This window comes from Mus pahari, chromosome 14, assembly GCF_900095145.1.
Source record: "Mus pahari chromosome 14, PAHARI_EIJ_v1.1, whole genome shotgun sequence".
In the NCBI taxonomy this organism is placed as follows: domain Eukaryota; kingdom Metazoa; phylum Chordata; class Mammalia; order Rodentia; family Muridae; genus Mus; species Mus pahari.
In genome coordinates, this window is record NC_034603.1 from 27,740,263 (window position 1) to 27,765,784 (window position 25,522).

Below are 25,522 nucleotides of genomic sequence, written 5' to 3' on the forward strand. Positions count from 1 at the left end.
GTTTCTCTGTATAGCTCTGGCTGTCCTGGAACTCACTTGGTAGACCAGGCTGGCCTCGAACTCAGAAATCCGCCTGCCTCTGCCTCCCGAGTGCTAGGATTAAAGGCCTGCACCACCAGGCCCGGCTGGTAGCTTTTTCTTTGTCTCACCTGTTCCCCTGAGGGCTCTGCCTATGGCCTTGAAAAACTGTCAGATTGGCCTTGTTCCTTCATACATAAGGTGCTGCTTTGCTCTGTGCCTTGAAACATAAAGTTGGGAAAATAAAGATGAAAAGGGGTCCTTGCTTCCCAGTCACTTAGTCTAGCCAGAAAAATCAGCTGTCCTGAGGTGTGGGAAATGTAAGAGGTGATCAGGAAAGACACACTTGCCCTCTGTTTACCTATAGCAGGAACCAACCAATCAGCCAGTAAGCTCTATAGCTTCCCAGGTAGAAACAGGTGAAGAATGATCTGGGCTGTGAAAATGGAGACTTCTCAGCAGAGCCAGTGTCTTATGAAAAAGGTGGCACTGCCCAGAGCAGAGAGGCTAGAGGAGCAGGGCTTACCCCAGTGACAGAAGTCAAATCAGTAATAGTGGAAGTTTTGGTAAGCTGGAAATAAGGTTGCTTGGTTCATGCAAAGAGTTTATGAACTGTTTGGATGCGCAGATGTGTACATTCCTGACACCAAAAAGTAAGATTTGTTAAGTATTTATTTAACCTTGTTACTTTTTAAAATATTGTATTCTACAATTTGCTGTTTCACCCTACATATTATCTTTATTCACTATTCCATTGGGTTTATTTATGGTTCTTACACTCTCAATTTGTTTTCAGGTTTGTTTGATTGTTTGTTTAAATGTAGCCTGAGATCAAGGACACTACAAGAACATTGGCCCACAGAATCAACTGACCAGGACTTTAGTGGGCTCAAAGATTTGAGGGACCTGTATGGGTCTGACTTCCTAAGTCCTCTGCAGATATGTTCTGATTGTGTAGCTAGATACTCTTGTGAGATTCCTCACAGGGAGTGGGGTCTGTCTCTGATTCTTGTGCCTGCCTTTGGTACTCTTTTTCTCCTTCTGAGTTGCCTTAGCCAGCCTTGATATGTGCCTGGTCTTACTGTAGCTTGTTAGGCCATATTTGGTTAATGTCCCTGGAAGGATTGCTCTTTTCTGAAGGGAGATGAAGCATGGGTAGTCTGGGGAGGAAAGAGGGGAAGAGAGACTGCAGTTGGGATATAAAGAATAAATGAAAAGGAAAAATATGAGGGCCTCAGAGAACATTCTTGAAAGTAAGATTGCTGGTATGGAAATGTGTGAGTTTTGAGCCTATCAGTGGTTAATACTTCAGTAGCATTGCACGACATCAGCTAACTGGCTGTGTCTCCCCAGCTTCTCCCTTTTCCATTTCTCTGTATCCTATCCCAAACTATAGTGGGAGGCTTTTCGAGTGAGGTCCCTAAAAGATGTTCAGTACCATGGTTGCGATCTTTGAGAACTGAGTTATTAGAAGCCTAAAGAAAGAGAACTGAGAAATCTCATTTTAGATCTTGCTTCTCCCACTGTCAGAAGCAGGATCAAAGGAGTTCAGTTTGCTGCCCCTTGCCACTTTCCTGTCCTGAGGCTGAAAGGGGGTCTGGTGCAGGTAAGATGGCTACTTATCCCCTCTTTGTAAAGGGAAATGGAGTGGACCACATAGCACAGAGTGGGAAGAGACCACTTGGTTGCTTACAGTCTCCAGACTCTCCTGCTCTCTGCCTTCAGCCTCTGACTCCCCACCACCCATTTGGCCTTTTGGAATTAGGATGAAAAAAAAACTGTTTCAGGCCCCAGAAAGTCCCTGCTTACTTAATTCCCATGTCTCTAAAAATATCTGTGAGCTTCTGCTGGCCCAGTCTCCTCCCCCATATTCTGCTGTTTTCCCCCCACCCAAGACTTAGGGGAAGAAACAAGATCTCCCTCTCATTGTTCTTTCGGAGCTCAGAAAGGAATAAATAAGAACACTGAGTTTCCAAAGTTGAAAGGGGGAAAAAACTGCCTTTGTTGGGCCTGGAGGGGCATCACGGCATCTGAAGCCATCCCTGCTGGGAACAAGCCCACGTTCTGTAGTCCCTTCTCTCTCACTGGGAAAGGAAGGGAAGGACCAAGAGCCTAGACTCCTTCTTCCTTACATCTGTGGGATGGCAAAGGGGGCTGGGGCCTGTACAGCAGGCCAGGCTGCCTAGAGGAGCTGTGTGTGGGAATGGCGTGGCTCCCAGCCTTTGACCACGCCTGGTCAGCACAGGCCAAAGGGGGCTGTGGGAAGCGGCCAACCTCAAGGCTGCTTGTGGCCCCGGGCGCTTTCTCAGGCATTTCTGGATTGGGACAGAGCCTCAGATACCACTCTTCCCATCCCCCAATCCTAGCTTTGGATTCCTGCCTAATTGAGGCTTTATTTATCTCCATGTTTCCCTGCTCTTTAAGGACAGACAAGTGGGCGGGCCTACCCAGAGGAAGAAGGGGAAGCATAGGGGAAGAAGGGCCCAGGGGAGGAAGAAAATATAAAGGTCTACCCTCTTCTGCGAGGGGTTGTCTAGGGAGGAGCTAGAGTGAGAGCAGGCCTGAGAGGCTTCCCAGTAAGGTGGCCATGCAGCACTGCTTCTTAGTCTCATCCTACTTGGAATCTAAAAATAGCCTTGTCAGACTCTCTGGCCTGCTTGTGGGAGCTCTGCACTTCAGAACTCAGAAGAGCTGTATTCAGCTGCTAATTGAAAGCCACTGGCTACCTCTCCCTTTTCCTTGCAGGCCAGACCTGTGACCTCAGGATCCAACAGAGACTTGGGGTGGAGAGGAGTGTGAACACACCCAAATGCACTCAGCAAGCTGCCATATATTTCTGTGGAAACAGAAAAGTCCATTTCCTTTCCTCATCTTTTGCCTTGCTGCTGCTGCTGCTGCTGCTGCTGTTCCTCTTCCTCCTCCTCCTCTTTTTAACTTTCAATATTCCTACTTAACTTTTGCAAGTTGAAGCAGACCTACCTCTCTATATAGGCCATTCAAGAAAATAAAGGTCGCCGGGTGTGGTGGCACACGCCTTTGATCCCAGCACTCAGGAGGCAGAGGCAGGCAGATTTCTGAGTTTCTGAGTTCGAGGCCAGCCTGGTCTACAGAGTGAGTTCCAGGACAGCCAGTGCTACATAGAGAAACCCTGTTTCGAAAAACCAAAAAAAAAAAAAAAAAAAGAAGAAGAAGAAAGAAAGAAAGAAAATAAAGGTCAAACTATATTGGATTTGGAGCAGTTGTGTGTAGAAGGTAGAAGCACAAAAAAACTTTGTCATTTTGCTCAATTACAAAGTCAAGGTATTTCTTGGACACTTTTTTTTTTTTTTTTTTTTCCCCCTGAGACAGGGTTTCTCTGTATAGCCCTGGCTGTTCTGGAACTCACTTTGTAGACCAGGCTGGCCTCGAACTCAGAAATCCTCCTGCCTCTGCCTCCCAAGTGCTAGGATTAAAGGTGTGCGCCACCACGCCCGGCTTGGACACATTTTTTTAAGACTCAAAAATAAGAGATCAGTTCTCCAGAAAGTCCACTGCTGTTTGGTTTAATTGTTCAAGTCAACTCAAAGGAAAGGACTTCTAGATGTCACATTCTATCCCATGACAGCCTGTCACTATAGTAGAGATTGGAGTAGACACTTATCCTTAGGGTAATGCGTCCTCCTGGTGGTGGTTCTTGGTAGCTGTAGGTTAGTTCATCCTGTGCACTCAAGGGTCCTGGGCAGAGGACTGGCTAGGCATGGGTGACCTTGGAAATCTGCAACTCCCATTCCAGAAGCATTCTAACTTGAGATCTATATTGCTCAGAGTGCCTTGCTGGCATCATCAACTTCTCAAGCCAAATTTGGCTACAAGAAGATGTCTTGGGGACCACAGGATGCCTGGTAGGAGACCAGTCTTCTTGTTTACTCCAGGCTGGGCTTTTTTTCTGTTTGTGGAGTCAACCAAAACAAAATAAGTTGAGTTACTTTGCCTTCAGGCAATTGTCAGAAAATATTTCAGTTGATTTGTGGGGGTTAAATTCTAATTCTGCTTTCTGTTAACTTACCCTGAGGTGCCTTTGTGACTCACTAAACATGTCCTTTTTCCTTTGCACCATGAAGACTGTAAGGGTAGCCAGTTAAGAGTGCAGACAGTAAGCCACAATGTAGCAGAGTCCTGTTTCCTGTCCTCTGAACATTCATCTGAAGGGATGGAGAAAAGACAAGTATACATTCCATCAGGATGTCCTGCTTTCTTTACTTGCTTGGCCATTAGATCAAAGGAAAGGCTTTGTTTCTTGTAAAGTAGTTCCTTCCCTTGCCTGGAATCCATTGATACCTGCTCACTGGTGAGGAAGTAGTTTAAGATTTCAGCAATGCTACATCTAACTAAAAATTCACATTCATGTTATTTAAAGGATGAAAACCTTCAGATACATTTGACAGTAGTGTGGGCAACAGCATGAACTCCAGTTATGTATATAGTTCTCTATTCTTTTATATTATTTATTGAGAGTAGAGTTTTGGATAGAGGATTTGAGAGACTGCTTTTAGCTTATAGAACATGACAACTGCAGCTCAGAGTAATTCAACTCCCCTTTCGGCCATGGAACCCTGCAAATGACCCTGGAGAATGCACTTATTTCAGAGGACTCTCTTTTCAGAATGTTTAGACCTGTGAGCCACTTTGGGGTGGATACCTAAGTGCCGCTGTGGTGAGCTGTTGTGGACCAGCAGCTGGATACAACTACTCTTTCAGCCCTTCCTCAGTCCACCTGGCTACTCTGTGCGTTAGCTTCCTTTATGACTTCTTTCTATGGCCATTTCCATCTTGTATGTTTCTGAATTGATACTGTCCACAACTTGATACTGTGTTCTGATCAAATGTAATTGGAGTGGTACACATCAATAACTCAGTCATTCACAGGCTAGGAGACCTGGCATGTCACCTCCAGATACTCCCTGGCCATTCTTTTGTACCCCTCAGATTTCAGCTCCTAGGAGGGAGGTATGATGGAGCAGATAATGGGCTATGAGTTGGTCATTTACTTTAGGTGGCTATGGGCTGAATCACTTCTTTGCCTGGCCCTGGCATTTTTAAGGGTGGACGGGATATACTTTTGAAAGACTCCTGGGATAAATTTGATGGCAATTATAGTGCTGCAACTCTGGGTGCCTCACTGTCTTACTAATTAATGTGCTAGGAAGGAGGTCACAATCAATGCCTCACTGATCTCACGAGTGTGGTACTAAGGAGGAGACCATGGTCTGTATCTTGCTGGTCTCAGCAGCATATATACCTGGTAGCTTTTCACTTGGTCTTCCTCTGCCCTCAGCCCTGCGCACAGGCGGCCTGCTCTAGGTGCTGCTTAGAAAGATGCTCAAGCCGTCATGGGTATTTGGTCACTCTGCCTGTGGGAATGGGAGCCTGTTTTAGTAAGCTGCCTCATTGGAGGCTCACTGGGGTTTACCCAGATTACTTCCTGCTTCCATCCTCAGCCTTCCTTCTCTTTTTGCATAGAAAAAGTTGAAGTTTGTGCTATAGCACGACAAATCAGTTTTTTTCAGGAGACAGAGGCCATTATTGTCTCTGTTCCTCTAAGTAGTTACCAGTGGCCTTTGTGTTTGATGTTTATTTTTAACTACCTTTGTATGGCCAGCATTCTCACAGACTGGTGAACAGAGCACCCAGGGCCTTGACTTCTCAAGTGAAATGGAGGTTCCTTTCTGTTATTTATTATTCAGAGGTCTCTAAGCAAGGTCTAAGAAAGGACCTAGCAAATATGAGGACCTTCTCCTATCCCTAGGGAATTGATGACTCTGTTAGGAAACAGGATACCTAAGGAGAGAAAGACTCACAGCCATTGTATTAGGTACAAGGTACAGCCTGGCTCAGTTGGCACTCTGGAGGAATACGGTGCATTAGTGAACACAAGTGGATTGGACTGGGGGAAACAAAGACATAGAAGTTGGGATAGATCCAACCTCAGGGTCACATGGACTGGGGAATAAGGAGGTGAGAATTGTCACCTGTGTGTTCCTACCCCTCCCCAAGATACCTGGAATGGCTTATGTGTATGACCCTCATACCTCCTCACCTCCATGCTAGATTATTGGGAGCAAGGTAATATTTTCACAGAGTAGAAAATAGGTCCAACATTCTACCTATAGGAGAAGTGTCTTCTTAAAACCTCTAGACTGGGGCTGGAGAGATGGCTCGGAGATTAAGAGCACTGTCTGCTCTTCCAGAGCTCCTGAGTTCAATTCCCAGCAACCACATGGTGGCTCACAACCATCTATAATGAGATCTGTTGCCCTCTTGTGGACTGCAGGATACATTTAGGCAGAACGCTGTATACATAATAAATAAATAAATCTTTTAAAAAAAAAAACAAAACTCTAGGCTGGTGTGAAGTTGTGCTAACCCATCAAGTCATGCTGGGAGCTCCTCTGTTAATGCACTGCAATGCAGTAGGCACACGCACACACACGCATGAGAGTGGGTGGCCAGTATGAGAACTCAAGCAAACTAGGGCTCTAAATCCTTCTATATTGTGATCCATGGAAATATCAGAGACACAAGGCCACCATGCAGAGGTCCTGAGGAGTGAGAAGAGCCAGGGAGCCTGACAGGCAGATAGGGCTTTTACCACTAGGCCTAAATCCGCTCTGTGTGTGACTTGGGTGGTAAAGGGGTTTTGCTTTTTGTTTTTTGTAATAATTTTCTTGAAATTTGATTCACACAGCTCACCCATTTAAAGTAAACACTTACATGATTATTTTTGTATATTTAGTTATATATACAAGTAGTGCAATTGTAACTGTCATTGTGGCCAGTTTAAAAATATTCCATCATTACAAAGAAAACCCTGTGCTTCTAGCAGTTAACTCTCTGTTCTCCCTTAATCCCAACTTTTTTTTTTTTTTTAAGTCTGACTGGCCTAGAACTCAATCTGTAGACCAGGTTGATCTACTTCACAAAGCTCTTATCTGCATCCAAATGCAGCAATTAAAGGCATGTGTTACCACACCCAGCTAAAACTTATTTTTAATGCTGAAAATAGTCCATTGTGTAGATGTCCCAAGGTTTACTTATCTAGTCATCTGTTGATGGATATCTGTGATCCCACCCTTGGGCACCTATAAATCAGGCTATTGTGAGCAGTCACATTACAGATTTCTGTGAGGACATGTTTTCTGTTTTATTGAATGTATGTCTAAAAGTGGTGGTGCTGGGTCATAGGGTCATTGTATGTAACCTTTGAAGGAGCCACTATACTTACTCACAGTGGCTACTTTATGTCTCATTTTGACCAGCAGAGTATGAGGGTCCTGTCAAGGCATGTCCTTGTCAAATGTTCAACCTGTGTCCATCTTTCTCATTATAGCCACTGCAGTGAGAAGAGTTGGTTTTTACTATAGTTCTCATTTACCTCTTGCTGGTGGCTGAGCAAGTTTCTTTGTTTCTTCTTGAGGAAACCTAAGTGCTATTGAAGACTGTCTAATTTATTTATTTACCTGATAGTCATACAGCATTTGTTATGTTCTGAATGTTTTATAGACATTCACATTAGATTCATGTTAGTCTTTCTGAAATAGGCCTCAATATAATCATCTTATAAATTAGAGAAACTGAAGCCAAGAGAGCAGAAAGAAGACCCCCCACGGCCATGGTGCTGTGGTACATTTCTATGGTTATTATGCCTGACATGTTAGACATGAGCAACACTTTCTGAATGTACATAGTAAAACACAGAAAGCATGGTACCACAGAGGTTGTGGCCATAAGAGTTTTGCTGAGCTGAATCTTTGCCTGTCTAAGCTACAGCATTTCCCTAAGCCTAGCCTGGGACCCAGTATGGCACTTACTAGTTTTGCCTGCTCAGCTGCAGTTGCTTTTGGCCCTGAGAGGTGATAGTGTGGCATGTAGAAACCACAGCAACCTTTTGGTGCTATGTCTAAAGTAGATATTGTTTGTTGCTTTGGCCAAGGAGCTGTGCAGCTACTGCTACAATCTCACATGGCCTTCTGGTTAAGAATGGCTGAGACAGCTAGAAGACACTTGTGTAGTTTCACCATGGGCCTCATGGTTGCAGTGACTACTCTGGCCAATGATCTCCTTTTAAGAGTTGTGCTGCCCCTTGGTAGAAGTGACATATTCTCTAGGTCCACAAACCCAGGTGGACAGATTGGACCTGAGACTGGCAGGGACTCCTCCAGGAGCTGCCTTCCTTTCCAGCTATGGGCACCTGTTTCTGACAAGACTTGCCTAGGGAGGGAGAGAATGGAGGACAATCACTTAGTTGTGGCTGTTTTGGAGGCTCAGGTACAAGAAACTCAATTTCTGCTCAGTTGAAACCCTACGAAGAAAAATAGTGAGTGTGAAGGGTTGCCCAAGGACACAGTGCTAACTCTGCGGCCTGGGCAGGACTTCCTCTCAGTTCACTTGACTTTTTTTTTTTTTTTTTTTTAAATCTTTAAAACAAGTCATTCTCAGCATATAGGACTCCTTCCACCAAAAGGGAGCTCTCTTAGAAATGTTTGTTTGTTTGTTTACTTATTTTTACAGTGCTGAGGATTAAGGTCAAGCCTCACATACACTAGGCAGAGCTACATACCTAGCCCTTTTACTTTTAAAAAAAAAAATGTGACAGTCTCATTGTATAACCTAGACTGTATAACCTCCCAGTCCTGCCTCAGCTTCCCACACCTGGATGACAGATGTGCACAGCTGCTCCTAACCTAGAGACATTTTCTGAGTTGATATATTGAGAAGAGTATAGTCATTATTAGGCACAATGCTTGTACTAAGCAGAACCTAAGGCTCCAGCCCCATTTCTCAGACCTTGTCTCAGTCAGGTTACTTCTTGTTCCTGAGAGGATGCTAGAGGTAAAGGATTTCCAGATAGTGTTCCCTCTCATCACACACAGTTCTAGTCACATCACTTCTGTCACACATCTCTGAAGATGGCTGCTGTCCTGTTAGAGCAGTTGTCTGACACGCCTATGGACTCCGTCTCTGGCCCTTCACTAAGTGGTATCTGCCTTCTTTAAGGAGGATACCATACCTGCACCCCTTCTCTCCTATTCTTCAGATTTATGCTTCATTTTGTTGTTGTTTGTGAGGAGGAGGAGGAGGAGGAGGAGGAGGAGGAGGTAGTGGTGGTGGGGGCAGCGGTGGTTGGCGGGCATTTTAGGGGTGCTAGTTGTACTAAGCCCCTTGTGAAGCCCTTTCTATTTTATCCAGAACCTGTCAGCTCCACACAGCTGTGTTCCATCTCAAATTCTCAGCCCATCTTTGCTTCTGCTTCTGTCAGGTCATTTTGGGCCCAAAAGCTGTGAGTGACTTCAGACAGCTGGATGGTGAGCCTAAGAAAGAGCCTGCTATGGTAGCAAGGAGAGGCCAGGGTCTCAGAAGTTCTGAGGCATTGGCTCCAACCCCAGCTGGGTGCCAGAAGCACCACAGGAGGCTTTTATTCTTCTGAGGTCCCAGTCCTAATCCAGGAAGTGGGAAGCAGCCTCCGAGCTTCTGGTTTTAGTTCTAGCTGCTTCTGTCACTCAGCAAATACTGAGCCCTGTGCATACAATACAGCTTGATTTAGCAAACTTGTCTTTTTCAGCCTTGGGGTATCAGCCAGTCTGCCTCCCTCCAGTCAGTTCTCCCTCCTACCTATCCCAATCCTGAGACAGCACACCATGGTTTGAGTCTAAAATGCCTCACCCAAGGCCATGTGCTGAATTCGTGGTTGATAACACGGATTCTTGTATTATTAAGTTTACGTTTGATAGTCAGTCTCTTGGGAGTTCATGGAAATCTAAAAGGCATAGGATGTAGTTGAAGGGAGCAGATCCTTTGGGCATTCCCATGAAGACCATATCCCTGCTTCCCTCATTCATTGTCTCCCTCTTTCTATCATGATGTTTTGCCTCACTTGAAGCAATTGAGTCAGCTAACCATATATTGAAATCCTTGAATCAAAGTAAAATCTCTTCCTTCAAGTAGATGACCTCAGGGGTTTTGTCACAGTAACAGAAAAACTCACTAGTTAATCTTTCTTGTTACTCTTCTATTTTCTTCTTTCGTCCAGATGTCTTGGAAGTGTCTCAAAAACTCATAGTAAAAGGTGTAAAATCCTTATGCAATGATACTCTTATGCCCCTTTGAGTTCTTACACATACAAGGCCAGTGGCAAGCTCTTTGGCCGGGGGAGATACTAGACAGTGGTAAACTACAGGTGTGTCTCAGAAATGAGCAGCACCTGTGAGCTGGAAGACAGGCGCTGTGCATGGATGTAGCACCTAGGGAATGAACATAGTTCTTTCTTGCAGAGGTACATGGACAGGGACTGAACAGTTTAATAAATAAACAGGCAGTAGTTGGTCGGAAGTTCTGTTGGAGCCCCAAGGGAAAACACTAGGCCATTCAGTCGTGATGTAGTGTTGCAGACTTACGTGTGCTTAGTCTGAAACAGACATCATCAGAGACACACAGAAAGCAGCAGGTAGGATTGTACTCTGGCTCCAGCAGCACGTGGCTTTCTTTCTTGAGCAGCTAAGAGGGCCTAAAAGCCAAGATAGCCTATGAGTAATGGGAACTCCCTCCACCTGACCAGGGTTTTAATGTCCCTCTCCAGGTAAGGCCCCTGCCTTCTAGGAGGGGCTGATCTAGAGCAGGGCAAATGTTTTCCCAGGTCATCCTGAGCACCTTGTCCAGGAAGTGGTCTGATGCCACACAGGAACCACTGGAAAAGCTCCTGAACCTAAAGCTGGAACAATGTGAGGAACAACATGAATAATTCAGTATTTTTGGTTATAATCAGGGCTTAAGTTAAATGTCTACCAGTCTATACAGATATAACTTGATGGTTGATAAAGAAATAAATGGGAAAAAGAAAATCTGTGCAAAAGAGTTTCAGAAAACCTGTGCAGATTTCCCCTCAGAAGTCATCATGCGCCATCAGTCCCTCTCCTCTCCAAGCAGACTGTTTAGTATGTAGTGACTTTCAGCTCCAGGCTATAGCTTTCCACAAGACATACCACCAACATCAGTGAGAAGTCCTACACTCTCATCAGGTACAGTGAAAGGTCTGCTTTACCTCAGTGGCTTTCCTTCTTAAGATCCAGAACCATAGTCTAGTCATGAGAAAAACAGACACCCCAACTGAGGAATAGTCTTCAAAATACATGGCTAGCACTTTGTAAAACTGTCAAGATCATAAAAAACATGGAAAATTTGAGATCCATCACAACTAAGCGTAGCCTGAGGTTCCATGACAATATAATGTGCTCTAGAACTAGAAGAAAACTCAGAGGACTCAGCATGGACTTCTGTTGATCTGGTGTCCCTATTAGTTGGCTGCTTGCACCACCCTGATAAAAGATGTTGGTAACAGAGCCAACTCAGTAATAAGTATGTAGAAATCCTACATTACCATTACAACTTTTGAAAGTTAAAATAATAATAACAAGAAAGAAAAGAAAGTGACTCAGGGAAGCGGAGGTTGCTCTAGACCTAGCTGCCTGAACAGGGTCGGAAACAAGGCTCTGAAAGGACTGGCAGGGCAGGACGGGCCTAGACTGCAGAGAGTGACCAGGCCCTGAAGTGAAGCCCATACGATACACTAGGACCTCTTTTCTGCTTGTGTCATGAGAGGCCTGCCTGTGGGTGGCTCATGGAAGCACATGTGCCAGTATGGCAGGCTACAGGCTCCTATCCATGCCAGTCCTTGTCACTGTCAAAGCAATCACAGAACAGGCTGCAGAATCTAGATGGATGAGTCACTTTTGGTTTGTATGGAGTACACTGGTACCTGACTGCCTGCATGACCTACCTTCCTGCTTCTCCAGGCTTGGGTGGGTTTCTTGCTGTGACTGTCTATTCTCTCTAACATATGCTGCTCCCTCTTGACCCTGTTCTGCTTGCTTGGGAGGCTTATCTCAAGAATGCATAGTAGATACGACTGTCCCTTCCGCTCTTGTGGCAATCTTTTTGAGGCCTCTGCTGCACTTGATCTGTCTATGTGATCTACCTGACTCATCTCCCAGTTCAGCCAAAGGGGGTCAGGGCTTTTGTCACTCAGTTTATTGCTGCTCTCCTGGCACTGGTTGCCAGCATCAGCCTTGGCATGCTGCTTTACCCTACCTGTAATGGAGATGATGCTACCTCACAGTTACAGAAATATGACTATTTATGGAAAGAACCTTGATGGATGTACTTGCTCATCTGTCCCTCTGCTCTCCTGCTCTTGGAGTCCACCTCTTCATAGGACTTACTAGATTAATCTAGCCCCTCCTCCATCTTGATATCCTGTGTCTGACCTTTTTGCCTCCATCTTAGTTAGGGTTTCCATTGCTGTGAACAGACACCATGACCAAGCCAACTCTTATAAAGGACAACATTTAATTGGGGCTGGCTTACAGGTTCAGAAGTTCAGTCCATTATCATCAAGGCAGGAGCATGGCAGCATCCAGGCAGGCATAGCATGGGAGTTGCTGAGAGTTCTACATCTTGTTTCAAAGACTAACAGGAGAAGACTGGTTCCCAGGCAGCCAGGAGGAGGGTCTCAAAGTCTACTTCCCACAGTGACACACTCCCTCCAACACCTCCTAATAGTGCCACTTACTCCCTGGGGCAAGCATATTAATTCAGCTGTGTGTGCCCTCTTTCCCTCTGTACTGTGCAACCTATGGCAGGTACCATAGCTCACTCACTATAGCTCCTGGCATTGAGTCTAGTGGGTCCTTTTAGAGTTAGTGACATGGGAACAGGCCACTAGCTGCTGCAAATAACATTTAAACAAGTGGCCATTCTACTGGGAAGGAGATGGATGTCTTCTCGGTTGTGCTAAGAACTTTGGCATCTGGCTCCAGGATCTAGGTTGCCTGCTAATCTCAATGATACCATCTGTGTTGGAAGACTCAGGCTTTTCAGGTGGGCAGATTTTGTGTAGTTTGACCTAGCATTGCCACAATCCAGAAATAGTGGTTCATAAGTCAGCTGCTGCTGCTGTCCCTAGTAGTAAAGATGGAAGGGCAAGGCTACGCCCACTGGTGGTGGCCTGTATTCTGAAGCCACTGGAAGGGCGTCTGCAAGGCCACCAGAACTAGATAGAACTAGAGTTGACCATCTTATATTAGCTGTGCCCAGCTCTGTCTGCAGAACTGCCACTTTCACATAAGGGTGTGCCAGCCAGCAAGGCGTACTTCTTACCCTGTGTCTGCTCCAGCTATGTTTTTTGTTTTCAACTTGGGAATCTGATGGTCTAGGCTGTGTGTGTGTGTGTGTGTGTGTGTGTGTGTGTGTGTGTGTGTGCGCGCGCGCGCGCGCACATGCATGTGTGCATGAGTGCAAGCTTTGTCTGTCTGTATCTCTGTGCATCTGTCCAGATATGTATCACAAAAGTTTAGCTGTTCTTATTTGCTAGTTCTATGGCACTGAGTACACTCAGACTGCTGTGCAGCCATCACTACCATGTACTCCAGACAACATCAAACACTAATGCCCTATTCTTCTCTCGTAGCCCTTAGCCCATTCTACTTAAAGTTTCTATGAATCTGACTTGCTAAAACCCCTTATTTAAGTGCAACTAAAGTCTGTGTCATATTGTAACTAGCTGACTTCACTCAGGCTTTATCCATTTTTTTAACACTTGCCAGAACTTTATTCCTTTATAATTAAATACTACTGCATCAAATGCATGTTCCACATCTTGTTCATTTATTTATAAGATGAACAATGATATATAAGTATATCATATATATGATATGTTATCATATATAATATGAATACCTATGAAGAAGTAGCATTGCTTCTGCTTCTCATCTGGTGTAAATAATGTTGTAGTAAACATGGAGTGTTTGGGTTGCAGGCATGTTCCACCAGTGCCTGATTTTATGTGGTACTGTGGGGCCTAGGGCTTTGCTTATGTTAGTCAGGCACATGCCACTGATAGATGTTTCATTAATTACTGAGGAGACTCCATGGCTCTTTTCCATAGCAACAGCACCATCATTTATTCCTGTAAGTTATATAAGAAGGCTCTAGTTCTTTATACCCTTGCACACCCTCATCAGCATCTGTTGCTATCATTGCTGTAGTCATCTCCCTGATGACTTAGGATATTGCACATGTTTTCATGGGCTTATCAGGCATTTAGAGACATGGCTGTTCAAATCTGCCCACTTGTTTTTTTACTGCAGTGTTTTTGCTCTTGTGTTTTAGTTCTTTCTACATCTTGAAAATTGAGTTTTAGTAGCTGTGTGGTTTGCAAGTGTTTCTTCCATCTCTCTGTTGCCTTTTTACTGGTCTTGTAAAAGTATGGTCATTTTTGTCTTTTCCCTCTCCCTTTGAAAGCAGGGTATATTGTCATCCAGCCCAGCTCCCTGTGAACTCACAGATCCTCCTGCCCTTGCCTCTCATGTCTGGAGTATGGGTTTGTTGTGTGGGGTTTTTTTTGTTATTGTTATTGTTGTTTTGTTTTATTTTTTGTTTTTTTACTGTTGCTATTTGTTTTGACAGCTCTTGGTGACTTATCTTTGAATTTTCTATCATTTTGCTCTAGGTAACTAAGTGCTCTGATCATAGGCCTGTGCCACCACATCAAATGCCTCTTTTGCCTTGTCACATATGGTATATAGCAAGTTATTGAGATGGTCAAGTGGGTAAAGATGATCTTAGCTCCCCTCTCCTCAACTTCAGGACTAAAGTAGGCCTTGGCTGGGTGGTGAGGGCTTCTTTTTTTTTTTTTAGATTTATTTATTTATTATATGTAAGCACACTGTAGCTGTCTTCAGACACTCCAGAAGAGGGCGCCAGATCTTGTTACGGATGGTTGTGAGCTGGGATGTGGTTGCTGGGATTTGAACTCAGGACCTTTGGAAGAACAGTCAGGTGTTCTTACCTGCTGAGCCATCTTACCAGCCTGGTGAGGGCTTCTTAAAGGAAGATCACTGTCAAAGCCTTGGCTCCTTAATAGAACCTGCGTGTCTTGCTGCCTCACCAGCAGCTCCAAAGAAATTGGATAGCAGATGTGAGAAGGAACTGCTAGGGCTTGTCAAAGTGTGATAAAGGTCCTTGTTATATTCTTTTCACTCTTGCAAAGCAAATTTAGATAGCCCAACAATGCCCCCTGGAAGCTGTGGGTCGGTTCTATACCTCCACATAAAGTCTTTGGACCTTTGCATATAAAGCTGTCTCAGTGGGTGAAGGTGCCTGCTGCCAGTCCTCACAGCCTAAGTTCAGTTCCCAGGATCCACATGGGAGAAGGAGAGAACTGAATCCCATAAGTTGTTGTCTGACCTCCAAACTTAAATACTGTGTGGCCTGAGTGTACAAGCACAGTAAATAAATGCAATAAAAAGTAAATATCCTTTTAAAGTAAAAATATTGATTTATAATATCTCATTGCATATTAAGTGTGTGTGCTCCTGTGTATATATGCCCATCACTAAGTAAAAGTGGTGTTCTCTATGGATCTCAGGTGTTTTTGAAAAACCCACCCTAGGCCATGGAGAGATGGCTCAGCAGTTAAGAATGCTGGCATTATCTGGGTTAGTAGTGGCACATGCCTTTAATCCCAGCAGAGGATTAAAACCAGGATTAAACGAGATCTCTGAGTTTGAGGCCAGCCAGGTCCTCAAAGTGAGTTCCAGGACAGCTAGGGCTACACAGAGAAACTCTGTCTAGAAAAACTAAAAAGAAAAAAGGAAGACAGAAATACCTTGAGTTGAGTACACACCCCTGGGAGGCCTGTTCTTTTCTGAAGGGAAATGGATGAGGAGTTGCATCTAAGGGAGAGGTGAGGTTGGAGATGTAATGAGTGGGTGGGAGTAGTGGAGGGAGGGGAAACTGCAGTCAGGATGTATTGAAAACAAAAAATAAATTTAAAAAGAAGAGGGTGAGGAGAAGGTGGTAGTGATGACAATGATGATAGCAGCAGCTGCTCTTTTAGAGGACCCAAGTTCAGTTTCCACTTTCTGCATGGCAGCTCACAAGTGTCTGTAATTCCAGTTCTAGGGGATCCAACACTCTCATACAGAGAGATACATGTAGGCAAAACACCAATGCACGTAAAATAAAAATAAATCATTAGAAAAAAGAAAAGAAAAGGAACTTGGGCAGTGGGTAGGGTCAAGCTTCTCTCTGACAAGCCCTTTCAGACCTTCAGATTATGGGAAGTAGTACTCTATCTATGCCAGGGGGAAAGTGGGTTTCTGTAGGATTATCTCCTTTCCCATTTGAGTAAAAGATGATAACTACTATGCGGCCTCTAAGCCATCTCTGGTTCCATAATAGCAGCTACTACTAACCAGTTTCACTTGGCAACTTATCACATTTCCTTCTTCTTTTCTGGCTTAAACTCTTTTCCTAAACTCTCCAGGACCAATAACAAAAAGGGTGGACCAAGTGTAGTGCACACACTTGTAATATCAGTGTTCAGACAAGTAGAGGAAAGGGGATCAAAGTTCATGGGTTGGTTTTCCTCAAAGTACACCTGCTGGGATATAATGGAAAGTAGCAAAACTGCTTTAGCAGAGTTGTCCTAATTCAGGAGGGTCACCTTGGCCCCTGACAGTTTCCTGGATGCAGTGTATACCCAGCCACCTGGCAGAAGACTGAGGATAGGGCTAAGCTCTCAGTATATTCTGCCCCATCTTTGATGAGAAGCCCTTGTCCTGTCTCCCCCACTCCAGTTTGCCACCCTCCTTCTTAAGTGACCATAAGCTCCTAACAGCTCTGCTGTTCTAGCTCTGGCAGTATGTGAACCAGAAAAGGACTGGAGACCAGGTAGCTGAAGATATCTGTGTGTGTGTGTGTGTGTGTGTGTGTGTGTGTGTGTGTGTGTGTGTGTCTCCAAGAAAATTTAGGTGAAACCTTGTGTCTTTGGAAACCTGAATTACTAACCTTCTTCTGCCTGAATTTAGGTTACAGCATAAATACTTGGCCTTGCTTTTAGAACTTGGGTTCCAATCCTGCATAGCTACTTTCTAACATATTAGCTTCTTAGTGTCCTTCCTCTCTGTCTGTAAGGTATATAAGGGAAATGGAGCTTCCCGCATCTTGGGGCTGTAGGCATATTCAGCAGGAGGTTAAGGGTAGGGCTAGAACCTGGGTTATATTTAGGGGAGTAGCACTTCTACCAGTGTGCTGTCACACTAGTGTTTATTCCTTTGAGTAGCACTGTCGAGAGCTGCAGAGAACTTTTCTCAGCAGGTTGTCAGTGCGAACCTGACCTACTGCCCGAGTAGTAGTTGGAATTACATGGTAACTATTCGTTTTACAAGTTAAGGCCAATTATCTCAGCTGATTCCATTTCCTTGCTATTGTCAAAAGGACAGGGATAAATGTAGGCATGCAGGTATCTGTAGTAGAAGACACTGTCCCTGCCTCCCTGAGAGTGGTAAGCTGGAGCATAGCAAGTTCTGCCCTAGTTCTCTGAGGAGTTTCCACATTCCTTTCTGTAGTGGCTACATGCACTCCTCCCAGCACTAGTTTGCTCTCTCCCCATATCCTCACCAGTATTCATTGTTATTTTCTTGATTACCATTCTCACTAGAGTAACATGGAATCTCAGAATAGTGTGGTACACATATACAAATAGAATTTTATTGAGCAGAAAAGAAAAATGAGATTATGGAATTTCAAGAAAATGGCTAGAGCTGAGTGGAAAACATTACTTTTAAGTGAGTTTACCTAGGCTCAGAAAGGCAGGACTCTGAAGATTATCCCCTGGGTACAGATCCTGAGCTCCAGCTGCTAAATATGCATGTCCAAGCTGGAGAAATGTGAATAAAACCCCGGAAAACTAGAAGGGGGCACATAGGACTAGGAAAAAAAGATTCGTTAAGGGGGGGAGGATAGGGAAAAGAGCAGAGCAAAGTTGCCAGAGAAATACTAGGGCACAGTGGAGGCAGGGCAGGGAGAGGAGGGGAGTGCATAAGGGCCACAAAGTGGCACAAATGGGTAAAGGTGCCTGCCACCAAGCCTGATGGCCAGAGTTCAGTTCCCAGGATCCCCTGGTGGAAGGAGAGAACCATCACCGGAAGGTGATTCTTTGGCCTCCATACATGTGCTGTAACCTCCATACATGTGCTGTGGCCTCCATACATGTGCTGTGGCCTTGGTGACTCACATGGGTGTGCACGAATGTTACTAAATAAATAAATAAATAAATAAATAAATAAATAAATATAAAAGTCTGAAAAAAGAAAAATAGCTTTCATTATAATGCCTTTATAATGAAACATAAAGTGTTATTTATGTTACTCCCATTAAAAAAGAAGAGCAGTGAAAGGGAGAAAGGGAATGTGGAGTGGAGCGAGGAAGATGGTCCAATGGATAATGCACTTGCCCCACAAGTGTGAGGACTCGAATTCAGATCTCCAGAGTCCACATAAAACTGGGGGTGGTGTACCTATCCAGCACTCTTAGGGTGAGATAGGGGAATCCCAAAATCTTGAAAGCAAACCTCCTTTGTTCATGTGGTGGTGAACAATAGACACTATTTCAAACAAGGTGCAAGGTGAGCTAGCCCAAGCACACCCATGCTAGTGGGAGGTCACTCTTGCTTTTTGTTTTGTTTTAGTTCCAGAGCTTTTCACAGCTGGAATGAAAGTCAAGTCAAACATTCAGCCACTTTAGGAAATAGTCTGTTGCATTTGAAGGAGTTAAACATATAGTTCCCATTTGAACTAGCAATTCCACATCTAGCTATCCACCTGAGAGCAGTGAAATAATGTGGCCATTCAAACACATGAATATGAATATCCATAGCAGTTTTATTTACAACAGTTCCAAGTGGAAACAACCCAGGTGTCCTTTGGTGGTAAAGTGAGAAAGCAGAATGGGACTTGTATGCATGATAGATTCAGCCTGGACAAAAAGTGAGCTGTTGACCCTTCAGAGTGCGGTGAAGAAAGGAGGAGCTTCCAGATACAAAAGGCTGGATGGGTGTTGAGGCAGAGGGATTGGTGAGAAACAGAGGGAAATGATGGCTAAAGGCCTGAGGTCAGTGTGTGTGTGTGTGGGGGGGGGGTGAGTATTGTACAATTCTGTAAATGCTGAATAACCATTGAACTGTACTCTGTAAACAGGTAAGTTGTGTGATACAAATTATGTCTCATGGGAAGTCCTGTGAGTGGTGTGGGCTCTAGTTATCCCTTCCTTTTGTAAGATTTCCTGATTGTTGTTTCCTGAGTGTGTGATGGGGTCCAGGAATGCCTTCTGGTTAGCACAGGGGCAGTGGGGGCATCAAAAACATCACTCAAAAGGGATTGTTAATTTCTTTCTGTCCCTGCTTAGTTTGTTCCCAGCTTAGTTTGTCTTTCTGGTTTTGTTTTTTGAGATATTGTCTCTGGCTAGCCCTGGCTAGCCTGGTTGGCCTCACTTTCAGCAGGCCTCCTTACTTTACTTCCCAAGTTCTGGGGTTATAGGTATGCACCAACATATATGCCTGGCTGTTTCTGCCTTTTATTGACCATTTTGAAACCCTTTCTTAAGGAAATAGAGCTGAGGTCAGGGAGGTAGAGAGGTTCAAGGCTGAGACCATAGCTATACTCAGCTGTAAGGCAGCATCTTTGACTCATTGTCCAGTTTCTAGTACTGACTGTTGCTGTGCAAAAGGGAGGAATTGGGCTGTAGGGACCTGAACAGTTTGGTGACACTGAATCCTTGAACATCCTGGTGGCCAATCCCTTGAGAAGAAAATAACCAGGAATTTTGTTGCTATGTTTTATCATCTCTATTTAACATCTTTTTGTATGCTATAGTGTAATAGTTGATAATCTATTCATATAGGTCTGAAATCCATCATGGCCATTGTTGTCAGTGTTTTAATCCCAAGGACTGGGGTGGAGTTGCAGCAGTAGAGAAGAAGAGGCATCCTTTGCAGTTCCTTTCATCTGGTCACTACTGGCTGTCTGCAAAGCTTCTCTCACTCAGTTCTCTCAATGCTCATAGCCTTAGTTTTCTGTCTCAGAGATATGATGTCTTGTCCATGGGGTGAATGAAGAACACTTGTTTCTGTATAGGAAAGGACAGTTTACCCAAAGCAGGTTTAGGAGACTGCTAAAGAGGGCCTGTAATTAAGACTCAGGTGGAATAGAAGGGACTGGCATTGGAAAGAAGAGGTAAGGAAAATTAAGACCCTGCCATGGGCCTCCCCATCCAGAAAGTGAGCAGGATTTGGATCTAGGCAAGATGGGGCATTAGACTACTGTTTGTGTCCACCGCTCCCCGAGAAGACCTGCTGCTCATTTGCAGGACTGCCTATGCTACAAGGCTGTGCTAGACCCTCATGGTACCCTTCCCAGGGTGTGTGCTCTTGAGCTCTGAGGCTCACTAGAAAGTCTTGTGATCCAGCTTTCAGCCATGGGGAAGAAAGCATGGGCTTTGTGTGGGTGAGAGCTCTGCTATCCTGGGGCTGCCCTATCCCACCCCCAACAAACTCTCTGAAACGTCATCAAGCAAGTTAGAACTCTTTGATCAGCCTGATGACTTTAACTGGAAAGGGACTACGAAGGACTTGCCTAACAGGCACTTGACAGATGAAGCCCATGGGATAATGATTCTGAGCTCAGGGTGGGTACCGGGCCTCATATCCTGCTCTCAGACAAGGGTATTCTCAGTCTAGTTAGCAAGATGATGTTTAAAATGGGTCTGTAGAAGTACAGAGGGAGGCAGGCCAACCACAAGTGTCCAATTGCTGCGGTAAGCATTTAGTGCTAAGAAAGGGAGTGCACCAAGTAGCCGACCTCGGATAGTTTGGTGAGAAGTTGCTGTCCGCCCAAAGCCCACTCACCTGTGGCTTCTGGAGCAGGCTCTGCTTTCTGTTTCCCAGTGGGATCTGGCAGTGTGAAGGAACTGGCATGATAGGATACTTTGCATCCAGTCTGCCTTCCCAAAGTATCTGTGTTTAAACATTCCAGTGTCTTAAATGGTGTGTGTGTACATCCATGTGTGCATGTATGTTGACCTTTGCCCTCCAAGAAGTCTCAGCAGGATTCCTTAAAGTCCAGACAGGTATGGGTGAGCCTTTGGGTCTATCTCCCAATCTTAGAGCTAGTGCTCAAAGATGTGACTCTATTTACCTACCTCCTTGCGTGTTTTGTTTTGTTTTTCTATTTTGAATCTACTATTTCCAAAGCTTTTCCTCACTGATCTGAGACTAGGATCTTGGCTGCCTGCTCTCCCCAGCAGTCCTCACTGAGCTATTCTCTCACTGTCCTGCCCCCACCCCCAGTGCAATCCAGGACACTGTTCTCCATGTAGAAAGTAAAGTCCAGCTGGTGTCCTCTACACAAGTCCAGCTTGGCTTGCCCCACCGTGGGTGGGTGGGTAGGATGTGGTGCTGTGAAGGCTGAGGACTGAAGGCGAGGGGTGGGTCCTGCTGGTGGCTGTGGGACCTGACACGCCACCCCTTTTGAGTGACTTGTTTTGTACTTGCAGCCCACCACCCTCCCTCAGGGCACCATCAACATGAACCAGTGCACAGATGTGGTGGATGGGGAGGCCCGCACAGGGCAGAAGTTCTCCCTCTGCATCCTGACACCTGACAAGGAACATTTTATCAGGGCAGAAACCAAGGAGATCATCAGTGGGTAAGTTGGCCAGAGCCACGGGAGGCACTGTCTGTTTGCTCACCCATTTCTGGGGACTCCAGGGCTTCTAGGTCTTCCTTGGAACTCTTCACTGGTTGGTCGTCCTCCCACCCCACACCTCATCCTCACCCTGTGCCTCCCTGGCACTCAGCTACACAGTGCTGCTCATGCCTTCCCCTCAAATAGAATAAGCCCTCTTCTAGGCTGTGTATCAGTCTGCCTGTGTGGCACCAAAACCTCCAGATGATTCACTTGCATGTATTTTCGGTCCTCAGTGATAGACCCCATTCATCCTATAAGCCTGGAAGAGGGCAGGTGTGTTATCAAGGCGCTGAAAGAAATCAGTCTGAAGTTGAGGGGTATAGGCTATAGCACAGGGTAGAGGGAAGTAAGGACATGAAGCTGTCTGATTTAAGCAAGTACAAGGCCATTGGGAGCATTGTCTTTTTCCAGCATCCTTTAGTTGCATCTCTAGTGTTGCTTTTCAGGAAGCCAGACTGTACTGGCCAAGAGATATCAGTTGGTAGGTGACTGAGAATTCTCCTTTCTTGGTTTCTAGGAACAACCTGAAGGAGTACTTTGTGTGTCTTCCTGAGCTTAACCAGGAACCCAAGATTTAAGAGTTTCCAGGGCTTCTAATGAGCCCATGCTCTATACCAAACAATCTGAGGGTCAGGAGTAAGGGAGCAGTCAAGTGTGAGCAACCACCTGTACTTCTGACTGCAGCTGGTGCGGCCTGGCCTAATATAGCACACATTTCCCAGTGGATCTTCCTAGAGAGTCTCACCCTCCTAGACTCAGATCTAGGAGAGGACCTGAATGGCAGAAGGTAGTCAGAGGTCTCTAGGACAAGCAGAGAGTATCTGAAACTGGGTTGATGATGCCATGTGGCTCAGAGAGATGATGTTTAGCATCTGACTGATTGATCCTTTGACAACTACCTTGAGGTCCTGGCTCTACTCTGAGCCACTCTCCTTGGTTACTTCTCTGTCATCTCTTCTGTCAGCATACCATGGAGGCCTGCTAGATAGACATGGTTATTAACTAACTGACCAAGGTACCAGAGGCATGTAGCTTCAAAATCCTGTATGCAGGCTCATACTCCTTGGGGTCCACAGCTTATATGTCAGCTTGAATTATAGCAAGTCAACTGAAAACTCTTTCTCTCCCCTCATTCTTGAAACCCCTTTTCTGACCCAAGCAGTGGCTTCTTTAGCCTTGCCCAAATGCTAGGATCTTTGATACCCAGAGAAGTCAGGCATGGCACAAATGTTCCAAAACCAGGTGCTTATAATGCCCTCACTTTCTGTCTCCTCTAATCTCGATGCCCTCTCCTCTCCAGTGCGGTTATGGTTCTTCATCTGTGTACTCCAGGCCCCATTGGCCTACATGCTCTGGTCACATCCAAAACCAGTTCCTAAGGAGAAGGTACTTTCTACCAAGCAGGCAGAACAGGGACATCTACCACCTACCCAGCCTCCCTCCCTCATGCCATGAATGGCATTCATACTGCTGGGACCATATTTGACACAACTTTTCTAAAGGATTGGTTGGGACTCATTGTTTCTGTCTGGCTCAGCCAGAAGCTAGCATTCTCTTCTCCCTGCCCTGCCATCAGCTCTGCCCATTCTCTCATTCTCACTGATAGCTCTGCCTTCTGGAGTTGGAAAAAATAAGTCCCCACCAACCAACCACATGTGTACTAACTGACCCTCTTCTCTTCGCTGGATTGTTATTCTTAACATTTCTGACACATCTAAATATGTTGGGCTTCCATGACAAACTCACATGTAGCTGAGTGTAAAAACACATGCCTGCAATTCCAACTTTTGAGAGACTGGGGCAAGAGGAGAGTTCCAGGACAGCCCAGCAGCCTGGGCTACATAGCGAGACCTTGGTTTGTTTTAAATGGGGGGAGGAAGGAAGAGCTAGCAATGTAGACCTGTTCCATCATGGCTCAACCCTGACAACTCTGACGCTAGTCAATGGCAAGCTTGGTAGTGACCAAGAGTTCCGGGCTTCCCTTCCTCAAACTCTTCCCAAGCCCCTAGCTAACTTAGCAACCGAGTTCCTCTTGATGACTCCACCCACCCAAGGCTCCTTGGTGTTGACAATGGATAGAGCATAGGAAGTTTTAAGCACTTGAGAGATTCTACAACCCCTGCCATGTACCCCACATACCTGAGGTCCTTGTGGGAAGATAATCTTGATCTAGGATTCTAGTGAACTTGTAGGAGTCACTCCCTTCACGCACAGAACCTCGAGTATCTGACGGAAATATCAGCTGACATGGAGCAGTTCTGAGATCCAGGCTTCCTGGAGAAAGGATGGACTAAGAAGATAGGAGCTCAATGCCCCAGGAAGTCTCCCATCTTCCAGATGTAACTCCTTCCTCTCTTTGGGGCCACGGAGAGGTGACCTACAAGCACCCCTAAGACTCGGAGGGAGCTTGTAGGTCCCTGGGCATGAGTTGAGCTGGGTGAGCTGCCCTTTGTTCAGCAGCTATAGTTCCTACACTAAACTTGGCTTCCCTAGTTACCAGCTCCCAAGACTTCTCCAAAAAGCAATGTGATGCTTCTCTCCCCATCCTGCAGCAAACCCAAATTATAGAGGCACCTCAAGGAGCCCCTCTCTTGCCCCAGGGGTACTGATAGGTACATGGATGTGGCCAGCACCATCACTACTCTAGGCCTGGACCCAGCCTGGGGCCTGGTGTTCTGTGAAGTTTAGAGCCCTGTCTCTCTTGTGGTTTCTGAAGTTATTGCTTATCTAGAGGGAAGGCTGGCTATTGTACCCCACTTGGCCAGGTTTCAAAAGCAAGCCTCCTTCTGTGTTAGAGTCCCTCTGTCCTTCTGAAATTCTGGACATGCTCTCATTTAGCCACTGGTCTCAGAAATGAGGTGAGCCCCAAGGGACTAAGAGAACCCTAGGATATGGTTACATAGAGTGGTAGTGCCAGATCTGGGGTCTTAACCTTTTGTCTATAGCTCTTTCCCTAGCTACCAGCGCCACACTTTCTGTTGCTGGCCCAGAATGGCTTTCTAGAATGCTGGCTCTAGTGAAGGATCCTTGGCAACTGTGTAGCTTTGTTTAAACCTGGTGTGTGTGGCGTTTTTCCTGTGTAAGTGGTGGTCTGATTTATTAGCCTCTTACTCCTGAGGTGAGCCACCATGGGAACTTTGCTGATAGAACTCCAGATTTTTCACCTTTCAGCTAGTATCTGCCCCAGTATCCCTAATTGGCTGCCAGTCATTGCCTGGTTGTGCAATCACCAAATCCAAATCTGGGTGGGCAGTTTTTAAGTTGAGACTAGGCCAGTGTCTTAGTCAGGGTTTCTATTCCTGCACAAACATCATGACCAAGAAGCAGTTTGGGGAGGAAAGAGTTTATTCGGCTTACACTTCCACGTTGCTGTTCATCACCAAGGGAAGTCAGGACTGGAACTCAAACAGGTCAGAAAGCAGGAGCTGATGCAGAGGCCATGGAGGGATGTTCTTTACTGGCTTGCCTCCCCTGGCTTGCTCAGCCTGCTCTCTTACTACCAGCCCAGAGATGGCACCACCCACAAGGGGACCTCCCCCCTGGATCACTAATTGAGAAAATGCCTGGCAGCTAGATCTCACGGAGGCATTTCCCCAACTGAAGCTCTTTTCTCTGTGATAATTCCAGCCTGGGTCAGGTTGATACAAAACTAGCCAGTACAGCCAGTAATGGGACAGTGCTCTCCCTCCATCCCATGATGCCTTTGATTGACCCACCCTCTTTGTCAGAATAGAGAAGTCATCTTGCTCTGAGTCCATAGTGGCCATGGAAGGGTCATTGTGTATCCTTGTCCTGATAAAGCCCATGCTTTTCCTAACTTGTTAAATGACACAGTCTCAACAGCTACTGCACTCTGATCTGGAGTAACACCCACCTTGCTCAGTGTC

At 45.5% G+C, this 25,522-nt stretch overlaps 1 protein-coding gene across 7 annotated transcripts in view; it reads left to right on the forward strand.

Annotated features, from left to right (window-relative positions):
- The window catches only part of Mprip (myosin phosphatase Rho interacting protein), a 122,959-nt gene that overhangs the window by 46,230 nt on the left and 51,207 nt on the right, over positions 1–25,522 (forward strand). For all 7 annotated transcript variants that reach the window (XM_029546009.1, XM_029546006.1, XM_029546010.1 and 4 more), the window contains exon 4: positions 21,442–21,593. In XM_029546009.1, coding sequence (XP_029401869.1) covers positions 21,442–21,593 — 152 coding nt within the window. The remainder of the gene's footprint in view (positions 1–21,441; positions 21,594–25,522) is intronic.